The sequence below is a fragment of the Talpa occidentalis genome, unplaced genomic scaffold, assembly GCF_014898055.3.
Source record: "Talpa occidentalis isolate TD23 unplaced genomic scaffold, MPIMG_talOcc4v2.1 talOcc4.2, whole genome shotgun sequence".
NCBI classification, from domain to species: domain Eukaryota; kingdom Metazoa; phylum Chordata; class Mammalia; order Eulipotyphla; family Talpidae; genus Talpa; species Talpa occidentalis.
In genome coordinates this window covers 38468345-38486278 of record NW_023602073.1, presented here as the reverse complement: position 1 = coordinate 38486278, position 17934 = coordinate 38468345, and the positions used below count along the sequence as shown (strand labels likewise).

At 49.1% G+C, this 17934-nt stretch overlaps 1 protein-coding gene across 2 annotated transcripts; it reads right to left on the bottom strand.

Annotated features, from left to right (window-relative positions):
• Nucleotides 1–1001: 1001 nt before the first annotated feature.
• On the bottom strand, nucleotides 1002–8112 carry LOC119252053 (uncharacterized). Of its 2 annotated transcripts, XR_008553121.1 has the most exons (7): nucleotides 7592–8112; nucleotides 5748–5878; nucleotides 3834–4040; nucleotides 3533–3706; nucleotides 2869–3158; nucleotides 2314–2782; nucleotides 1002–2209 (listed from the first exon to the last, which is right to left on the bottom strand). XR_008553121.1 is itself a non-coding variant. In XM_054698543.1 (3 exons), exons 1-3 carry the CDS (start codon nucleotides 3283–3285, stop codon nucleotides 2195–2197), a joined length of 720 nt encoding a protein of 239 aa, XP_054554518.1. In that variant the 5' UTR covers nucleotides 3286–3515; the 3' UTR covers nucleotides 1002–2194. The 2 variants fall into 2 exon arrangements, 1 of the variants encoding a protein (XP_054554518.1); XM_054698543.1 differs by lacking the exons at nucleotides 3533–3706; nucleotides 3834–4040; nucleotides 5748–5878; nucleotides 7592–8112 and having other exon boundaries at nucleotides 2501–2788; nucleotides 2869–3515.
• Between the last annotated feature and the right edge of the window lie 9822 nt (nucleotides 8113–17934).

The window sequence follows — 17934 nt, the reverse complement described above, 5'->3', positions numbered from 1 at the left end:
ACACCTCTCTTCCCAGGCCTGCCTGGGTGGCTGTTCTGTGACTTGGCCCCCAGCCCCCAAGCCTCCCCCTTCATCTGTGACTTTAGTCTGTTGTGGTGGTGAGCTGACACCCCAGGCGTGACCTCGGTGACTCTTGTGCCCCCTCGGTGGTATTGCTCCTGCCCTGCTCTATACATGTCTATAAATACACGGGCACACACACACGTGCACGCGCGTCTCTAGTGTTGGGAACCGCCGTGCTGTGCTGTCCTTCTGAGTCTTGTGGCCCAACTACAAGCAAATGTTGTCACCCCAGCCGCCCCCGCCAACACATGCCACCTCCGATAAGCCTCCCTGCCATTGCCGGCCTGTGCCCATTCAGCACCCCTGCCACCTCCCTGCCCCTCCCCCGAGCATGGGGGTGCTGCACCGGCAGCTTGTGCTTCTGGCTGCGACTAGTCCTGCTGTCTCTTGGCTGAGAATGAAACCCATTTCTGAACAATGGGGAGCAACGTGTTGTGTGCTGGTTGTGTTCTGTGGCGTTCAGGGGGAAGGGAAGGTTTAAGCATGGGGGCGCAGGGGTGCCTGGGAGGCTACACTCTTTCCTGGGCTGCCCTGGAAAGCACCTGGACTTAGCTGGTCTTCATCTGAACCCTGCTGTGGCCAACAGGGGTAGAGTGCCAGCCTGGAAGATTCATGGGGCCTGGGTGGGGTCCCCAGAGGAACAGGGTGAGAGGAGAAATGCCTAGGCTGGAAGCCAGTACTCTGGGGTGCTGGCACCCTGCTTTCCTTCCACAGAAGTAGACCAGGTTTCCCAGTGTTGGTCATCAGAGCAGGACCTGGCCCTCCTGGGGCGGCACGCAGCCCACAGGCCCGACGGGTCAGAGAGCTGAGCAGGGTTGGATGCCCTGACAGGCAGCACTGTGCCCACCTCGCCACCCCGAAGCCTGTCCTCTGCTGGCAGGACCCACACCCAGCACAGCCCCTGAACACAGATCCCAGGGCCCGATCACATGGTGATTTCAGTTTATTCAGACATAAAAGTGAAACACCAGGAACCACTCCCTGTCCTTGCCTCCTTCATCTGTCCTGGGCGATCAATAAATAAGTTTCCGCTCAAATGATTCATAGAAACCTCCTCTCCCAGGGGCCACCGCAGCCTCCGCTGTGATACAGGGGCCGTCTCAGCCCCGATGTACACGTCACAGCACAGTATGTACACCGCGGGGCGCCCATGCGCCTTCCACCTGGCCTCCACTAGCCGCAGCCGCCCGGCTTCTGAGCCAAGCCGTTTTCCATAGGGTTGGGGAAGTACACGTGTACCCCCAAATTGCCTGAATAAGTCATGCATCCCCTCTATGGGGCTTTTTGTAAAAGCAGCAGCAAAGGCCACCCCTCTGCAGATCGGGGTGGCCTCCAAGATAATCAGGCACAGAGGCCCATGGGACTTTTGTAAAGACAGCAAGTGGAGGCCACCCCTTTGTGGATCTGGGTGGTCTCAAATAAGCTAGTGCTATCTCTGTGGCTACAGTCTAGACAGTTGTTGGTGCCCACCTGCACCAGCTGGTATCTCTGTCTGGGCTTAGCCCCTGTGCAGGGCCTTCAAAGTGCTGCCCCTCTCTACATGGTTGGTATGGGATCGGGGGCATGTGGCCCCAAATTGCCTGATATAACCTAGGCCCTCTGCAGGAAGGCCTGGTAAGGATTCAATTGGTCATCAAGGAGCCCCTATGTTGTAGAGGGGAGCCCCTTAAATAACTAGCTGGATGTTTCTAGCTCCTTGTCTCTGGAAGTTTGATTAGTCCAGAGATTAAGACACAGCCCTGACCTAAGAGGCTAGGGTCTGCACCTGTTTCCCCCTATTACGTAGGGGAGTTGTTGTTAATCTTTTTTAAGCCGAGGGATGAAAGGACGACTGGGAAGGAGAGCCAAAGGACAGGGTGGGAAAGCCTGGGCAACAGGGATGGGTTGGTGAGGGCCAGGTGTGGGCAGAGCCCCCACCCCATACCGGAGGCCTAGACCACCATTATCTTCACCTCCTCGTTGGCATCAGCCTGGTAGAAGGGAATGCACAGGATGTTTCCAGTGGTGACGCGTTCCTGGGGGTTCTGTATTCCTTGAAGCAGCTGAATGATCTGCTGCGCGGAGGCGTTCTCAAGAGGAGTCTGACCCAGCTGGGCTACTCCCTGGGTCAGCTGCACATTGACGGCAAGGCTCACATCACTCTGTTCTTTGGAGAGACAGAGACAGGGTGCTGCATGCCTGGTGGAGTGTGCTCCTCCTGCCCAGCAGCCCGCGCTGGGCTTTATTCATCTTGCCATTGGCAGCGCCAACCTCTTTGGGGGCCGGGGGTGCGCTAGTGGGCTCAGCAGCAGGATTCTGGTCAGCTGCTTGGAGCTTCACCCGCCATTCATTTCGCTCCTCCACCAGCCGCAAAACCAGCACTCACAGCTCTAACAGCTTCACCTGGAAGCAGAGATGCTCAGAAGCCCGCCCCGCCCCCAGCCAGAGCACAGACTACCTTCATCTCCTCTTTGTCCTGGGCCAGCTGGATTATGGACTCCGCCTTCTGTCTTCTCAGTGCTCCTCCCTCATCACTGCTCTCTGGTTCTGGCAGAGAATGATGTATTCTCCTAGGGGGAGGGCGCGCAGGCAGCTCAGCTAGCACCATGGCCCCAGGGCACCGGCCTCTCCACTCACCGATGGTGTTTGTCTCTCCAGACATCTGGATACATTGATGCTCCAGCTCTTCAATCTGCTCCTGTAATTCTACTTTCTCCTGCATGAGCTCGGTAAAGCGGCCCTGCGGCTAGACAGCGGGCTCAGGGCTCAGCAGTGCCGGCCTGCCCAGCACCCAGCCCGCCCAGCCCTCCAGAGGACCACACTCACCTGCAGTTTCTCCATGGCTCCCTGAAGGGCCTGGTGGGTCTCCCCAGGCACACTTTCCCCCCGGGGCCCAGGATCTCCATCTTCTCGGGCTCCTGGTCCCATGGGGCTGCCTGCTGAGCCAGGCACTGGCAGAGCAGCTTTTGCTCTTTTAGCTGCCTGTGCAGCCACGCCTGAGAAGCTCAGAGAACCTCTGTGTTCTGAAGTAGCCCTGAAAGCCAGGAAGCTCTGCCCCTTCCTCTCTGTGCAGCCCTGCGCCAGGAAGTCTCCAAAGGGGAAGGATCCAAGTTGTCCTAAGGGTGGTGTAGGGTAAGGAAAAATGTCAGGCTTTTCTGCCCTCCTGCCATCAGGATAGATGATGGATGCTATCAGTCCTGAATGCATGCCTGATGGCGGGCACCTGGAATAGGGTGTGGGCATAGGTAGATGGGATTCACCTGGGCTAAGACTGAGCTTTTAAGGGTGGTGTCATGGGGATGCCAGCAGAAGCCGAGAGAGAACTAAGAGAAGCAGAAGCCGAGAGAAGGCCGGAGAGCCCAGAGTGAAGACCTGCTGGGGGCTGGGAGGCCTGCCAGCCTACCGGCCCCCCAGCGCCCCTGCCTGCCGTGTACCTAGTAATCCCAATAAAAATCTACAAAAGCACTGAGGACTCTGACTCCTCCTTTACCTGGTCTGCTGGATCAGAAAACCTGCTCTGTGGTCTTCCTGGCCTTTACAGGTGGCTTCCACTCTTGCAAACCCCTCCTCTGCTGAAGTCCCACTCACTTTCTCCAGTCCAAGCCATGAGGTTCAGTGGGGCCTGCAGCTGCTGGTTCTGCTTGCTGCCAGCCTTCAGGCGGCCCTAAGGGGTCAGGAAAGAGTGAAAAGGGATGCTGCTTGCAGCTCTTCCTGCTCGGGCGGCCACAGGGGGCCTGGCACTCCAACTACCCCATCTATGTTTTCAGCAGCTCTTGGCGGGCCAACTCGACCTCCATCTTGCCCTGCTCTTCGTGCTGCATCCGGTTGACAAGCTGGGTGTTAAGCAGCACCCGCTTCTGCGGGATGTCCTTCTCATTGGCCAGCTGCTGGTAGACGGTCATGAGCTGCTGGTAGGCGGCTATGTACTGCTGAAGGTGACTAAGGTCCTGGTCCCACTGCTGCTGCAGCTACTCAGCTTCTTGATGTTTCTCCTCCACCTGCAGGGAAGATGCGGGGGGGTGAGGGCAGGCGGCGGTTGACCTCCAAATTGTCACTGGAACCCAGCTGCCTTGGCTAGACGCTACCTCAGGGGGACTAGTAGTGACCATCACTACTGGCCAGTGCTGCCCAGAATTCCTGGTGACAGGGGATTGGAACCCTACTTGTACTTCTGGTGGACCCTTTGCAAACCATTTGTGCCTACAATAAGACACCATTTGTGGCTACAGTAAGCTCTGTTTTCCGTTTGTAAAATAAACCCCAAGGTGGTTGTTTCCAGAGGCTGAAGTCTCTTGCAATTGTGCACACGGTTGAGAACCACAGTGATGAGTCCCCTACCAGGCACTATCCTTCCATCAGCTCTAGCCTGTAGGCCCCTATTGTATGGGTACTGTATTGCTCTAGCCCTTGGTTTTGGCTTTGGGGCTTTTCGGCAGCTCTCTTGTCTTAGAGCCTGGGCAGGTGGATGCCACTGAGGCCTATCCTGGCATCCCATCCTCATGCCCTGTGACTACCCTTTTCAGTTGGTATCCCAGACAGTGTCAGAGACACCAAGTGTAAAAGCTCTTTGTGAGTTGCTGGACAACACCAACAACAAGCAGCTCTTTCAGACATGAGGCCTGGAGACTTTGGTGCTCCTTTCAGGTGATGTCAGACACAGGACTGGAGGCCCAGTCTCTGACAGAGGTCTTCATCCTCTCTTCCTCCCACAGAGGTTGGCTACTGGATACTGCTTGTCTTCTTTCAGCTTCTGGCCCTCCTTTCTTGAGAGGCCAGGAACAGAGTCTTCCCCTTCTTTCTTTGGAGGTTGGAACAGAGCCCCTCAGTTCCCTCTAACCCTGGCTTATATCACTCTTCAGGGTGTCCCAACATCAAGTCTGGTTGGACAATTTTTCTTTCTCTGTGCAGAAGAACTGGGGTATTGGTCAGAGGTGTAGAGTGAGCAGAACAGGCAGACTGACTGAAACACACTGCTGAGGGGAGCAGCCGACAAGGCAGGAGAGGTCTGCAGCGCTCTGTGGGTCAAATCCCAGCCAGGGATCAAACACAGGCAGCAGTGGTGATGGTGCCGAGACTTAACCTCTAGGCCACCAGGGAGGCCCTGGACCATCTTCATCCTTGGCTGACTGGACCACCTGATTGGTCCTGCCCATAACCCAGGAAGCATGCAGAAAAGGGCAGTTCTGAAGAGCAACTGCTACAACGGACTTGTGGTGGAGCAGCAGAGTGGAGACCACAGCTGCTGCTGGCTCCCGCCACCAAGGCGCCTCCCAGATCTGCACCCACAAATGGGGGGGGATAGGCACGGACCCCTCTTCCTGAGGCAGGCACTGTGGGACTTTGCCACCTGCCCAAGCCCCTTCCATTAACCACAGCAGGACTGCTTTCTAGTGCTCTCTGAAGTGAAGGATGCTGAGGCTCAGCCTTGTTCAGTGAAGCGTGACCCTGGAGCCAAGTCTGGAACCAGGATGTCTCCACGTCTCCTCGTCTCTCCCCTACTGGCTCATGCCTCCAGCAGGGAGGTGACCTGCAGTCCTGGGGAACCCACCGCTGTCAGAGCCTAGGTAGGGCACAGGCAGTCATGGACCTGGCAGGACTGCAGGGTCACCAGTGCCCACCTGCCTGAGTTGGAGCTACCTCTATCCTGGCCTAAGGTCCTCCCTCCTGGAGGCCTCCGAGCCCTTCCCAGCTGGCGCAGGCCTTACCAGCTCCTTCAGCTCTGCCAGCTTCTCCTGTAGCTGGCCATCTCGCTCTTGGAAGCCAGTTTCTTGGCCAGCTCGCTCTTGGTGTGCTGCTCCATTTGGAGTGAGCCGGTCACCTCCATGCTCTGATGGGACTGGACAGACAGAAGAAACAGTGAGATGCCACCCAATGCAGTTGGAGACCCAGAGCTCGGTGTCCCCTCCCACATCGGGATGAGGTCATCTCCCAGCCCAGGGCACCCCAGGCAACTTACCTTCTTGTCAAGCACTCTCTGGGCTCCTAATCCTGATCATCTCCTGCACCCACCCTCTGCCCGGGACTCCCACGTCACCCGCTCTCCACAGGGATGAACACTGCCCACCTCTACACATCAGTCTCAAAGTCCACCCCTCCAGCCTCCAGACCCTTCAGAGCCAACTGCTCCCTCAGCTGCCACATCCCACCTTGCCGCCTAGCAAAGTGTCTGCTGCCAAGGGCCCATGGGAGATGGGTAAGTGTCCAGTTGATTTTTAAAAGACAACGGGGGAGAATGTCCCAGCCACTCATCTCTGGTTAACCTCACGCACTTGCAGTTCTGCTACAAAACTCACCTGAATCCTGGCACCTGTAACAAAAGCCCCCTTTCTCCTTAGCCTGCATTTCCCACTCCTAGGCTAAAATGAATTCATCACTTTGAAAAACCAACTGCTATGTGGACTGTTGGTCTTTGGGGGACATGCCCAGAGGGCAAGCCCTGTGTTTGGGGAGGGGTTTATTGACACTCTCCCATTAGGACAGGCCCCTGAGCATTCACCCTGGAGGCTTGGAAGGCCCAAATCTCACAATCTGCTCTGGAAGCTCTTCCTTAATGACCTCTCACCCTTCACGGTATATTGTATCTTCTCCAAGATGATAAAGATGTGCGGGAAGGAAAACAACAATCAACCAAGCAGGTGAAATAGCAGACATGGACACACCGAGGGTTAATGATGGCAACATAAAATCAGTCAGAGGCCAAGTACCTCAACCAGACAAGCCTCGGGCATGCATGCTGGGAGAGGCCAAGCCAGAGAGGGGGTCTCGGCACGGCCTCACCTTCCTCCTGTCCAATGGGGGGAGCGCTACCCCATTGGAGCGGTTAAGGTGGACATCAGCACCTGCAGAATGTCCTGAATCTACAGGAGGTAAAAAGGGAAAAATAAGGGCAAGGGAGGAAAAGAACAATGGCTTAGAGAAGACAAAAAGGTCAGAGAAGGAAAGAGAGAGCAGCTCTGGACAATGGATGCTGGAGACAAGGGTGACAGATCATATCACGGCCTGCGCCATCTTTCCAAACGGCCACTCTCAGCCTCGCCTGAGGCAGAAAGCAATGTAAACCAAGAGATGTGATCATCTCCAAATCAGCTACCAAATCAGTCTGGAGGACACTGATCTGGCCCAACAATATCATCTTCCAGGTGAGGAAACTGAAACCCGGGAAGGACGTGATTTTCCCTGTGATCACCCAGCAAGCAGGTGGCAAAGACAGACTCCCACCTCAGAGGTCGCCTAATCCCAAGCACCGGGGGCTCATCGGTGCCACCCTAAAGGGAGAGGGTGTCCTCACTGACTGGCTTCCCCTAGAGGCTGGGGATGAGGGAAATTGCCAGAGCAAGAAGTCCATAGGGACGCCCTGTACTGAAGGCTCACTGCGCACCAGGCCCCGCACGAAGGGATGAACGCACAATCATCTCATGGATGCTGCCTAGATTTAAGTAGAGCTGTAGCATCCTGACTCACAGGTAGACAAAGAGCTTAAACAGTGTCGCCCCAAATCAGATCCCCAGCAGAGCTACGGAGAGGCCGCACTCAGACCCAGGGTTCTTACCCACTTTTTTCATGCTCTTCACTTCTCACTCAGCTGCCCTGGAGCAACTCCTCTCCCAGGAAGCCTTGCTGAGCAAGACTTACACCTTTCGATGACTCATAGCCACCAGAAGTGGTTGTCTCTGGCCTACTGCCATGTTTCTTCTTTTTCTTAACTCCTGCAGGAGACCCCAAGATATTTTTCCTTTGACAGTCTCTCAACTGCGGAGAGGAAAAAGAGTTGAGGCTCACGAGAACGGCAAGCCCCTGTACTCACACCCCACTTTACAAGTTAGATTTGCCATCTGACTTCATGCCACCAACATCTCCACCAGGTGCTGTGCGTAGTCCCCCCGTCCCATCCTCCCAATGACAGAAGAAATGGACTGATAACATGGTTTAAAGAAAAAAATGTTTAGGAATTTACACTCAGTCTTCAGACTCGAACTTCTGGGATGCCATGAATCAGTAGCTGCCAGTGGGTAAAGCCAGCGTGGGGTGGAGAAGCAAGCATGTGAGTACTCAGACCTCAGGGCCCTTTCTTGTGCATGTTACCTGTTAACAGTGCTGCTCAAGCTCCTGCACCAACGGGATGCTGATGGCAGGAGGCAGTGAGGGGACAGCCAGGAGCACAGCCAGGCACATTTCAGAGCAATCTGTTATAATCTCACATATGTACGCATATGTACATTAACACAGCAGGCTTTTTTTCTCAAGAGAATGAAGCAGAATTGATGCTTCAGTCGCCTGTTTATCCTGTGGCGAGCAGAGCAACCCATGTTGAGATGACTGGGGGAAGATTCCCAACTGGGAAGGTCAGTTTGCTGGGATCTGATCCACAGAGGATAAACAGATCACTCCAAAGAGCACTGATTGGGGGGCACTCTGGTCCCAGGGTCATAAGGAATTAGAATGTGAGATGGAGAAGTCAGACAAAAATTGGGAAGTCTCCACAGAGAAGTAGAAACCCCGCAGAAAACCAAACTAAACAATTCTTCCCAGTGTCACCCAGAGTGGTTGTCAACGCTTCAAGTTTACTAGATAAGAGTAGGCTTTGTAGGCGCTCAGAGTTTAAAGGTGGGGTACAGTACAGAGCAAACTTGCCTGAACCCTCTCCCAGGGTCGGGTCCCAGGGTCTTGAGTCCCCCTTCAGGTTGTTATCTGAGGCCACAAGGGAAACCTAAAAGGGGGTTAGTCCTGGGGGGCTGGGGCAACAGATCAAACACCCAGCTCTTGATGTGACCATAAGGATGGTTCCCAGGGGATTGTGACATAACTACATTCCACCCCTGGACACCCCTCTCCCCCGCCCCCATGCATATTCACTGCTCCTCTTTGTCTGGGGCCAGCCCGCTTATGGAGTCTGGGTGCTCCTCCCTCATCACTGCTCTCTGGTCTGGCAGGAGCTAAGGGGGTGGCTCAGGCCTGGTTATGAGGGTCTTCTGCAGGGATGCGATAACGTGGGTGGAGAAGGAGTTGGTTAAAGGTGGTAGGAGACATTTCCCGAATGTGAGCCTGTGTGAATTTTAGGAGGCAAGGAGCAAAAAGAAAAAAAATAAGGTTATCATTAGTATAACCACAAGAGCGCTCTTGGCCACAAGAGCGGGAGGAGCCATGACACTATAGGATTTTGAAACCATGTCAGTGGAGACTTGGAGTCTCCGCTTTCCCTTTCCACGTCTTTGTGTAGTTTCATTAAGGCTTCCACATTTTGTTCTACAATCCCGGACTCACGGATACAGTAACAACATTCTTCCCTGAGGAACAGGCAGGTACCCCCTTATCAGCCATTCACAGGTCCAGAGCCCGCCAGTTTTGGAGAGCGGCCTGTGCCAGGGAGGGGAGCTGTCTTTGTGATGATGCTAAAGACACAGAGGTTTTTTTCTAAGGAGGTAACTACTCGTTAACTGAAATGTTAGAAGTGCAGGAATGAAAGCCTACAAGGGCGTCAGTTTGCTGGCAGGGGTAGCTGTGATTGGAGTCCCATGGGGGACTGAGAGTTGGGGAGTCTGGCAAGCAGCGACTACTGTCTTGGGTTATCTTGGTCATAGTGGTATTGTGATTAATTGGAGCTGCCACCAGTAGAGGCCTCTGAAGGGAAACGCAGGGAAAACAAGAGGAGGTATTAGTCCCAAAAGAGTCATTTAGGAAGGGTATAGCATTTTGCATTATATGAATCCAGGTTGAGGGTGTCTCGGTCTTTTCTGATGATGTTAGCTGATTTTGTATGATTTGCTCTGAATGGAGGATGTCCTGGGAGACTTGGACTGTGGCATTTTGTTTCGGGACATATTCCCTTGAGATAGACAATGTTGTCACTGGGTTGGAATGCCAGCCAGTGTACCCTGTGGCTTGGACTCCCTGTACCCAGCGTAGGTCCAAAGGATCTGAAAAAGATAGTTAACCTGAGTCGTATTGAAACCCGTATTATGACAGACCGAGGAGAACATTCTGCCTTTGTCTGGAAGATGCACTATACATGAGTGTACATTTGTAGGTATTTTTTTTATAATAAATTTTATTTTTATATTCCCCATACAATTGCAACCCCCTTATTTTGACCCCAATCCCTCCCATCCCGCCCCCTACCCCCCATAGAGTGTTTTCGTATAAAGAGAGCACAGGACAGGATTTTAGAGAAACAGTAATGGACTGAGACGTGAATCCCTAGGAAGAAATCAGTGTGCTTTCTGTAGGGAAGAGGGACATTGGAAGTACAGTTGTCCCAGATTACAGGGAAGTGGCAGACACAATAATTACAGAAGACAGGATAGAAGACTGAAAACACCATGATATGGTGATTCATGCAGGGGTTACAGGAGGAAATATAGAAGGAGTACACAGAACCAGGAACCAAGGAGAGAGAAAAGAAGACAAATGTTAGCACAGAGTAGAGACTCTGATGATGATAGGGAATATGGACAGAGGAGGAATTGAGAGCCCAGCACAGAGGAAAGGAGACAAATGGCAGCACAGAGTAGAGCCTCAGGTGAAGATAGGAGGGAATATAGACAGAGTAGAAGGAATCTAGAGCCAAGTGCAGAGGAAAGGAGACAAATGATAGTTCATGGAGAAGGTTCAGATGAAGAATAGGGGTGCCCGGGGGTTCCACTAGATCTAAAGAAGCCCATTAGAATAAGCCCCTCAGAGTCCCAGGTAACACTCGCTGTGGGGAACTGCCTGATTGATTTCTTGGTGGACACTAGAACAACATATTCAGTTTTGAATTCTAAATTGGCTAGAGTGAGCAAAGAGACTGTAGCAGTCACTGGGATTACGAGGAGGCCACAACAGAAAGCCTTCTTACAAGCTTTGGAGTACCGGCTGGGCACCACACAGCTCCAGCATAGCTTCCTATACATGGGAGAGTGTCCAATCCCTCTACTTGGTCGTGATCTTTTAAGTAAGCTCAACGCTCGAATTATATTCTCATCCAAATATCAGAGACTTCACCTACAGATACCTCAAGAGCATGTTCTGTGCTTCCAGATGTTACTTACTCAAGCTGTTTCACAGAAAGGTGAACTTTTACCTTCAGAAATTGTTGAACAAGTAAGTAAATGGGTGTGGGCTGATGGAACTCCAGGACGTGCGATAAATGCAGAGCCTGTAAAGATAGAAGTGATAGAGGGGAGCAGAACCCCGAGGATGAAGCAATACCCATTAAAGGAGAAAGCCTTGAGGGGAATTGAGCCAGTATTGAAAAGGTTCCTGCAATCTGGACTCATTCAGCCCTGCCGCTCACTGCACAACACTCTGATTCTGCTAGTGAAGAAATCCCATACAGGTGAGAACCGTTTTATCCAAGATTTAAGGGCCATTAATGACATTGTTCGGAATTTACATCCCACCGTGCCTAATCCCTACACCTTATTAACTGCCATTCCTGGTGACTTCGGATGGTTTTCAGTATTAGACCTTAAAGATACCTTTTTCTGTATCCCAATAGATGTCCAGGATCGACTGCTTTTTGCCTTCGAGTGGCAAGACCATAAGTCCAAGAGCACTCTCCAGTATTGCTGGACTGTGCTTCCACTGGGTTTTAAGAACTCCCCAACTATTTTTGGGGAAATACTGGCCAGGGATCCAAAGTTCAATTAAACCAGGGCATCTTATTACAATATGTAGATGATTTATTGATTGCAAGTCCAGACTACAAATCTTGTCTGGAAAATACCATAGTAGTACTGAACCACCTGGCAAAATGTGGCTACAAGGTGTCACCTAATAAGGCACAGATATGTAAACAAATGGTGACATATTTGGGGTTTGAAATTAAGAAAGGCAGACGGAGCCTGATGACAGAAAGAAAACAGGTAATTTCAGCCCTTAAAGTCCCCAGCAACCAGCAGTTGTACAGATTTTTGGGTATGGCTGGGTTTTGCAGGATTTGGAGTCCTAATTTTGGATGACTAGCAAAACCCTTATATGATGCTCTCAAAGGCCTGAACCTTTGTCCTGGACTCCTGAATGTCAAAAGGTCTTTGATGAAATAAAAGTAAAGTTGATCTCAACACCAGCATTAGGGCTTCCAGATCTTAGGAAGCCATTCAGACTTTATGTACATGAGAGACAGGGGGTTGGCTTAGGATTGCTAATCCAATTGTTGGGGCCAGAAATGTAGCCTGTTCCATATCTGTCCAAACAATTGGACCACACCATTAAGGGAAGGCCTCCATGTTTGCGTGCTGTGGCTGCTGCTTGTGACCTCTTACACGAGACAGAGAAGTTTACATTGGGTCAGCCCATCACTGTGTGTGTGCCACATCAGGTCTTAACATTGCTGGAGCAGAAGGGTGGACTTTGGTTGACTGCCGGGCGAATGGGAAAATATCAAGCAGCTCTGTTGGACAATCCTAATGTGATGCTGCAGGTTTCTAATTCTCTGAATCCCGCCACACTGCTTCCAAGCAATGCAGACGGACCTGAGGATGACACTTTAATCCATAGCTGTTTAGAAACCATCGACACAGTGTATGCCAGCCGACCATATCTGACTAATCAGCCTCTGCCAGATCCAGAGTGGGAGCTATTTACAAATGGCAGCAGCTTCATGGACCAAGGCTGTCAATGCGCAGGATATGCAGGGGGATGCTCCAGAACACCGTGGAGGCCAAGGCTCTTCCGGCAGGTACATCAGCGCAGAAAGCCGAATTAATAGCCCTGACCCATGCATTGGAACTCTCAAAAGGTAAAAAAGTCAATATATTTACTTATTCCAAGCACTCTTTCATGATTCTCCACATGCACGGGTCCATTTCGAAGGAGCAAGGACTCCTTACCGCCAGTAACAAGGACATCAAACACCCATTAGAAATCTTGGCCTTTGTTTTGGTTATTGTCTCTTTTGCTGTGCAGAAGCTCTTTAATTTGATGTAGTCCCAGCTGTTTATCTTTGCCTTCACTATCACTGCTTTGGGTGATGTGTCTGTAAAGATGTCTTTGAGGTGCATGTCATGTAGTGTTTCGCCTGTATTTTCTTCTATGTATTTTATGGTTTCAGGTCTTATATCTAGTTCTTTAATCGATTTTGAGTTGGTTTTTGTACATGGTGTGAGGTAATAGTCAAGCTTCATTCTTTTGCGTGTAAAGACAATAACCAAAACAAAGAGAAACCCCACCGACTGGGAGAAAATTTTTGCACACAACACTACTGATAGAGAACTGATCACAAAAATCTACATAGAGCTGATGAGACTCAACAAAAACAAAGAAAATAATCCAGTCAAAAAATGGGCAGAAGAGCTAAAAAGAAACTTCTCCAAAGAGGAAACGCAAATGGCCAACAGGAATATGAAAAAATGTTCAACATCACTTGTAATCAGGGAAATGCAAATCAAAACTACAATGAGATACCCTCTTACACCAGTGAGAATGGCACATATTAAAAAAAACTAGCAACAACAAATGTTGGCAAGGTTGTGGAGAAAATGGAACTCTCCTGCACTGTTGGTGGGAGTGCAAACTGGTCCAACCATTGTGGAGATTTCTTGACCTACTAAAGATAGAGCTTCCATATGATCCAGCAATTCCACTCCTAGGTATTTACCCAAAGGACACAGAAACATTAATTCCAAAGGGCACCTTCATCCCTATGTTTATAGCAGCACTATTTACAATAGCTAAGCTATGGAAACAGCCCAAATGCCCAAAAGTAGATGACTGGATCAAGAAGATGTGGTACATATACACAGTGTAATATTTCTCAGCAATCAAGAAAGATAAACACATACAGTTTGCAGCAACATGGATGGAGCTAGAAGGGATCATAAGCGAAATAACTCAGCGAAATAAGTCAGAAAGAAAAAGAAAAATACTAGACGTTCTCACTCATAGCAGGAATTTAGAAAACCTAAATAAGGGACCAGGGAAAAGACTAATCAATACAAAGTAAAAATCAAAATCAAAAAGCAGCTATAAACCAGAGACACACTACCGGGGATGGGGGAGGGAAGAGGAGAGGAAGGGCTAGGGTCAAAATAAGAGGGGGAGTGCAATGTATGGGGAATATAACCAAAATGATAATGCATACATTGTGCAAAAATGAAAAATGATGTGAGAATTATAGAAAATAAAATATTAATTTAAAAAAAAAAAAGAAATCTTGGTCTTGCCAAAGGCAGTAGTAGATTTACCATCAGCTGTTGCCATGATGCATTGTCCTGGCCACCAAAAGGGTGGGTCTGACATGGCAAAGGGCAACAGGGCAGCTGATCAGCTGGTTAAGGCCACTGCCCCTTCTACTCTCCAGGGTGCATTCATCCCTCTTGTGGACCTGACTCAGTATGCTCCTGAATACACTGAGTGGGATGAGAAGAGAGCTCGTGCATAGGGATTTATTGAGTTTGACCCCAGCTCCACTTGGAGAGTAAACTCCCATGGGATGATACTCCTCCCGGAGGCCCTGGTATATCCAATGCTAAAACATCTGCATGAAGGATCTCACTATGGGAGAGATGTCTTATTAGAAACAGTGTGCCCATATTTGAAGGGCCCCTATTTACATAAAATAGGACAATGGATCACCCGAGGTTGTCAATTGTGTGCCAGGAATAACCCCAAGACTGACTCCCACCCTAAAGACATTGGGGTTCAATATCAGGGAAAGTGCCCTTTTGAGGACTGGCAGGTAGACCTTACACAAATGCCGAGAACAACAGGCAATTTCAAATACGTACTGGTTTTTGTGGACACGTTCTCAGGATGGGTGGAAGCATTTCCCACAAAGATGGAAAAAGCTTCTGAGGTTGCAAAACAGCTGCTGAAGGACATAATCCGTTGCTTTGGGTAGCCGGAGTCCATCCAGAATGATAATGGGCCGGCATTCATCTCTGATGTTACTCATGCAGTAAGCAGTGCATTACAGATCAACTGGAAATTGCATGCTGCATGGAGACCGCAGTCTTTTGGACAAATGGAGAAAATGAACCACACCTTAAAGAAAACCTTGGCAAAACTGTGCCAAGAAACACAACTTCATTGGACCAGGTACTATTCCTTGCCCTCCTTTGGATAAGAGTAGCACCTAGAAGTGTGCTACAATTAAGCCCCTTTGAAATTGTGTTCGGAAGACACTTCCAGACTTCAGTTGTGAAAGCCAGTCTGGAAATAACACAAGATTGCCGGATCACACAATATGTGAAACATATCCACGAGGTTCTGGCAGTAATTCAAAACTTTGCGACCTCGAGGATCTCTATGCCTCCAGATCAACCATTGCATCCCTTCCGACCTGGAGATCAGGTCTTACTGAAGACTTGACAGAATGGGGATGCCCAAAACCAGATGCCAGAAAAATGGACTGGTCCCTATGATGTTTTGCTGAGCACACATACTTCTCTGAAACTTTCAGGCATAAAACCCTGGGTACATCATTCCAGAGTTAAGAAAGCCCCAGGAGGAACTGACCCAGAGACGAAGTCCCATTGGTCTTGTGAACCCATTGAGGACTTGAGATATTTGTTTAAGAAACAGACAAAAACTTGAATGTTACTGACTTCTTCTCCAGTTATTGTTGCAGGATACCCAAGGACTCACTTTTTCTGAAGAAACCCTGAGAAGACTAACATGCTCTAACCAATCTTCTTCCTTTCAAAATTTAGGAGATGTGAAATAATATCTAGGATCACGCATATGCTGGCAGTATTTTTTTTTTTTTTTTACACAGAAAGACTTTCAATCTTGATTTTGGTATTGCCTTTTAACATTTTACTTTTTTAACTTCAAGAGTTTTTTTTTTTTTCCTCTGCTTGTTTTTTTTACTTTGGCCTATGAGTGAAACTGCAGTTGTATGAGATATCCCATGCGTGTTAAATGGTAACTAAGGCTCTCTTTGTGTCTATATGTTGTACGTCTGTATGTCCTTTCCTTGTGTCCTTGTCTTGGCCTCCAGTGGTTGACAAGTTGGTATACATGGTGCCTATAGACAACAGAACAAAAAGAGTCTCCAGTTATGAGGAAAAACTAAAGGTTTTTGTTTGATTGTCAACATTGTACTACTGAACTAAGCCAGTGCCTTCATAGAGATTGAATATTGTTGTTTCTGCTGTTCTTCTGATATTTATGGCAAATCTTCCCAGAAATCTAATTCAAGTAAAAATTTGGCAGCCTGTCATTTAGCTGATGCAAGGAAATTTTGTGGAACCTCAGCAGAGCTCCTGAGACACTCCACAGAGTTTCTCCCTTTGCTCCTGGGAAAGGCATTAGATGAATTTGTTCTATTTGGCTTACCTAGTAGAGAAACTAGTAGGGAAGCATTGTCACTTGGGAAAACAGGTAACACCTTGACCTGATATGTATGTAAATTGTCAATGGAGATTGTCGCCTTGTAATATTGTATACTTCAATTGCTTAATATCTACAGAAATTGTTTCTGGAAATACAGGGAGAAAAGGGCTCAACAGATTCCTATTGATGGAACTGTTGAGAGTAAAACTTTCCTACTAAGGACTGAATAGACCTGGAAATACACCTGACATTTACTAAGTTTTCTTTGACATAATACTGGTAATTTTTTTTTTTTTTTTTGCATCTTGTTCTGAATCCACAAAGTTTCTTGTTTTGGTGACCAGGATCTGCAGCAAGGTTGCATTTTTTTTTCCAGCAAAGCTAACTTGTGTTTGCATTTTCTCTCCCCTTGATACCAACACAGCATAAAAAATAGTGGTAGTAGGGCCTCCCCGGTGGTGCAGCGGTTGAGCGCTGGGTTGCGAGGCTGCCCGCAGCCTCTGCAGCATCGGTTTGATCCCCGGCCACCAGGCGAGGGTCCCACATGGCATCAGACCTCTCCTGCCACCCGCTGCTCCCCTCAGTAGTGTGTTTTGTCAGTCTGCCTGTTCTGTTCCCTGCTCTGGCTCTGGTGAATTCTCTCACCCTCCAGTGCTTCTGACTGTACCCAGTGCTTGTATAAATAAATAAATAATTTTTTTAAAAAAGAAAAAAAAAAAGAGTGGTAGTAATCTTTTACTACTTATCTCACAGTCTGTTTTTACATAACTTCCATAGGGATTTTATGTGCTTAATTGGACATAAGTTTCATTGTGTGGCTTTGAGTGGAGTTCTTCCAGGAAACTGAAACAGAGCAGAACCAAGAAGAGGAAAACCCGTCACATTGTTCGTAGGGTTCCAGAGACCTCCAAAGAAGGTGAGGAAGCTTGCCTCCATTGGCAGGACTGGACAACCCGGCAAACAAAAAGCCCTGGTACCCTCAAGAAGAGGAAACCCAGTTGGAGTCTGATGAGACCAACTTTGTTCCTGAAGCCTACATGGACCGGATGTCAAGAGTTCAATCTGATCCTACATGGACTATTCCAACAAAGCCAGCTAAAATTGCTGTTTCTTTATTCTGCCTTGTGATTTTGTGCAAAAATGGGTAATATGGTTTAAATGTAGATTTAGTTTGCACACTTTTACTATGCTGTTGAAACAATTTGGGATCAAGTTTGAGAGAATTTGTTTTTTACATAAGTTGAACCAACTTTAAGATTTTTTTTCCCATGATTTTGACATATTTGCTGTTTTGTTTTGGCTAATGCCTCCAGGTTTTTTGTTTTTTAGCTTGGACTGATGAACTGTTTTTCAGGAAGGGAGGATTTTTGCTTTCCACAATGGACAATACCTGTAGAGACTGGTTTTCTTTCACACTGGAACCCTGAAATATTTTCATCTGAGACTGTTTCTCAGCATCTATATATTTGATCTTCATCACCATGGAAATGGTGGCAAAAAGTGAAAGGGGGGAATTGTTAGGGAGAAAGGATGTCCTGAGCTAATTCCATACAGGCTTTGTGGACTCCACCCCCACTCCAGACCACAGCCATGAAGACACTGGAAATGACAAATCCCATTATCACCAAAGGGAGGGTT

Bases quoted from the DNA above. Each gene is read 5' to 3' on its own strand.
- LOC119252053 (XM_054698543.1), bottom strand. From the start codon at position 3,285: ATGCCCACACCCTATTCCAGGTGCCCGCCATCAGGCATGCATTCAGGA. The intron at 2,789-2,868 runs GTGAGTGTGGTC...CCCGCTGTCTAG, and splicing joins GAGCCATGGAGAAACTGCAG to CCGCAGGGCCGCTTTACCGA.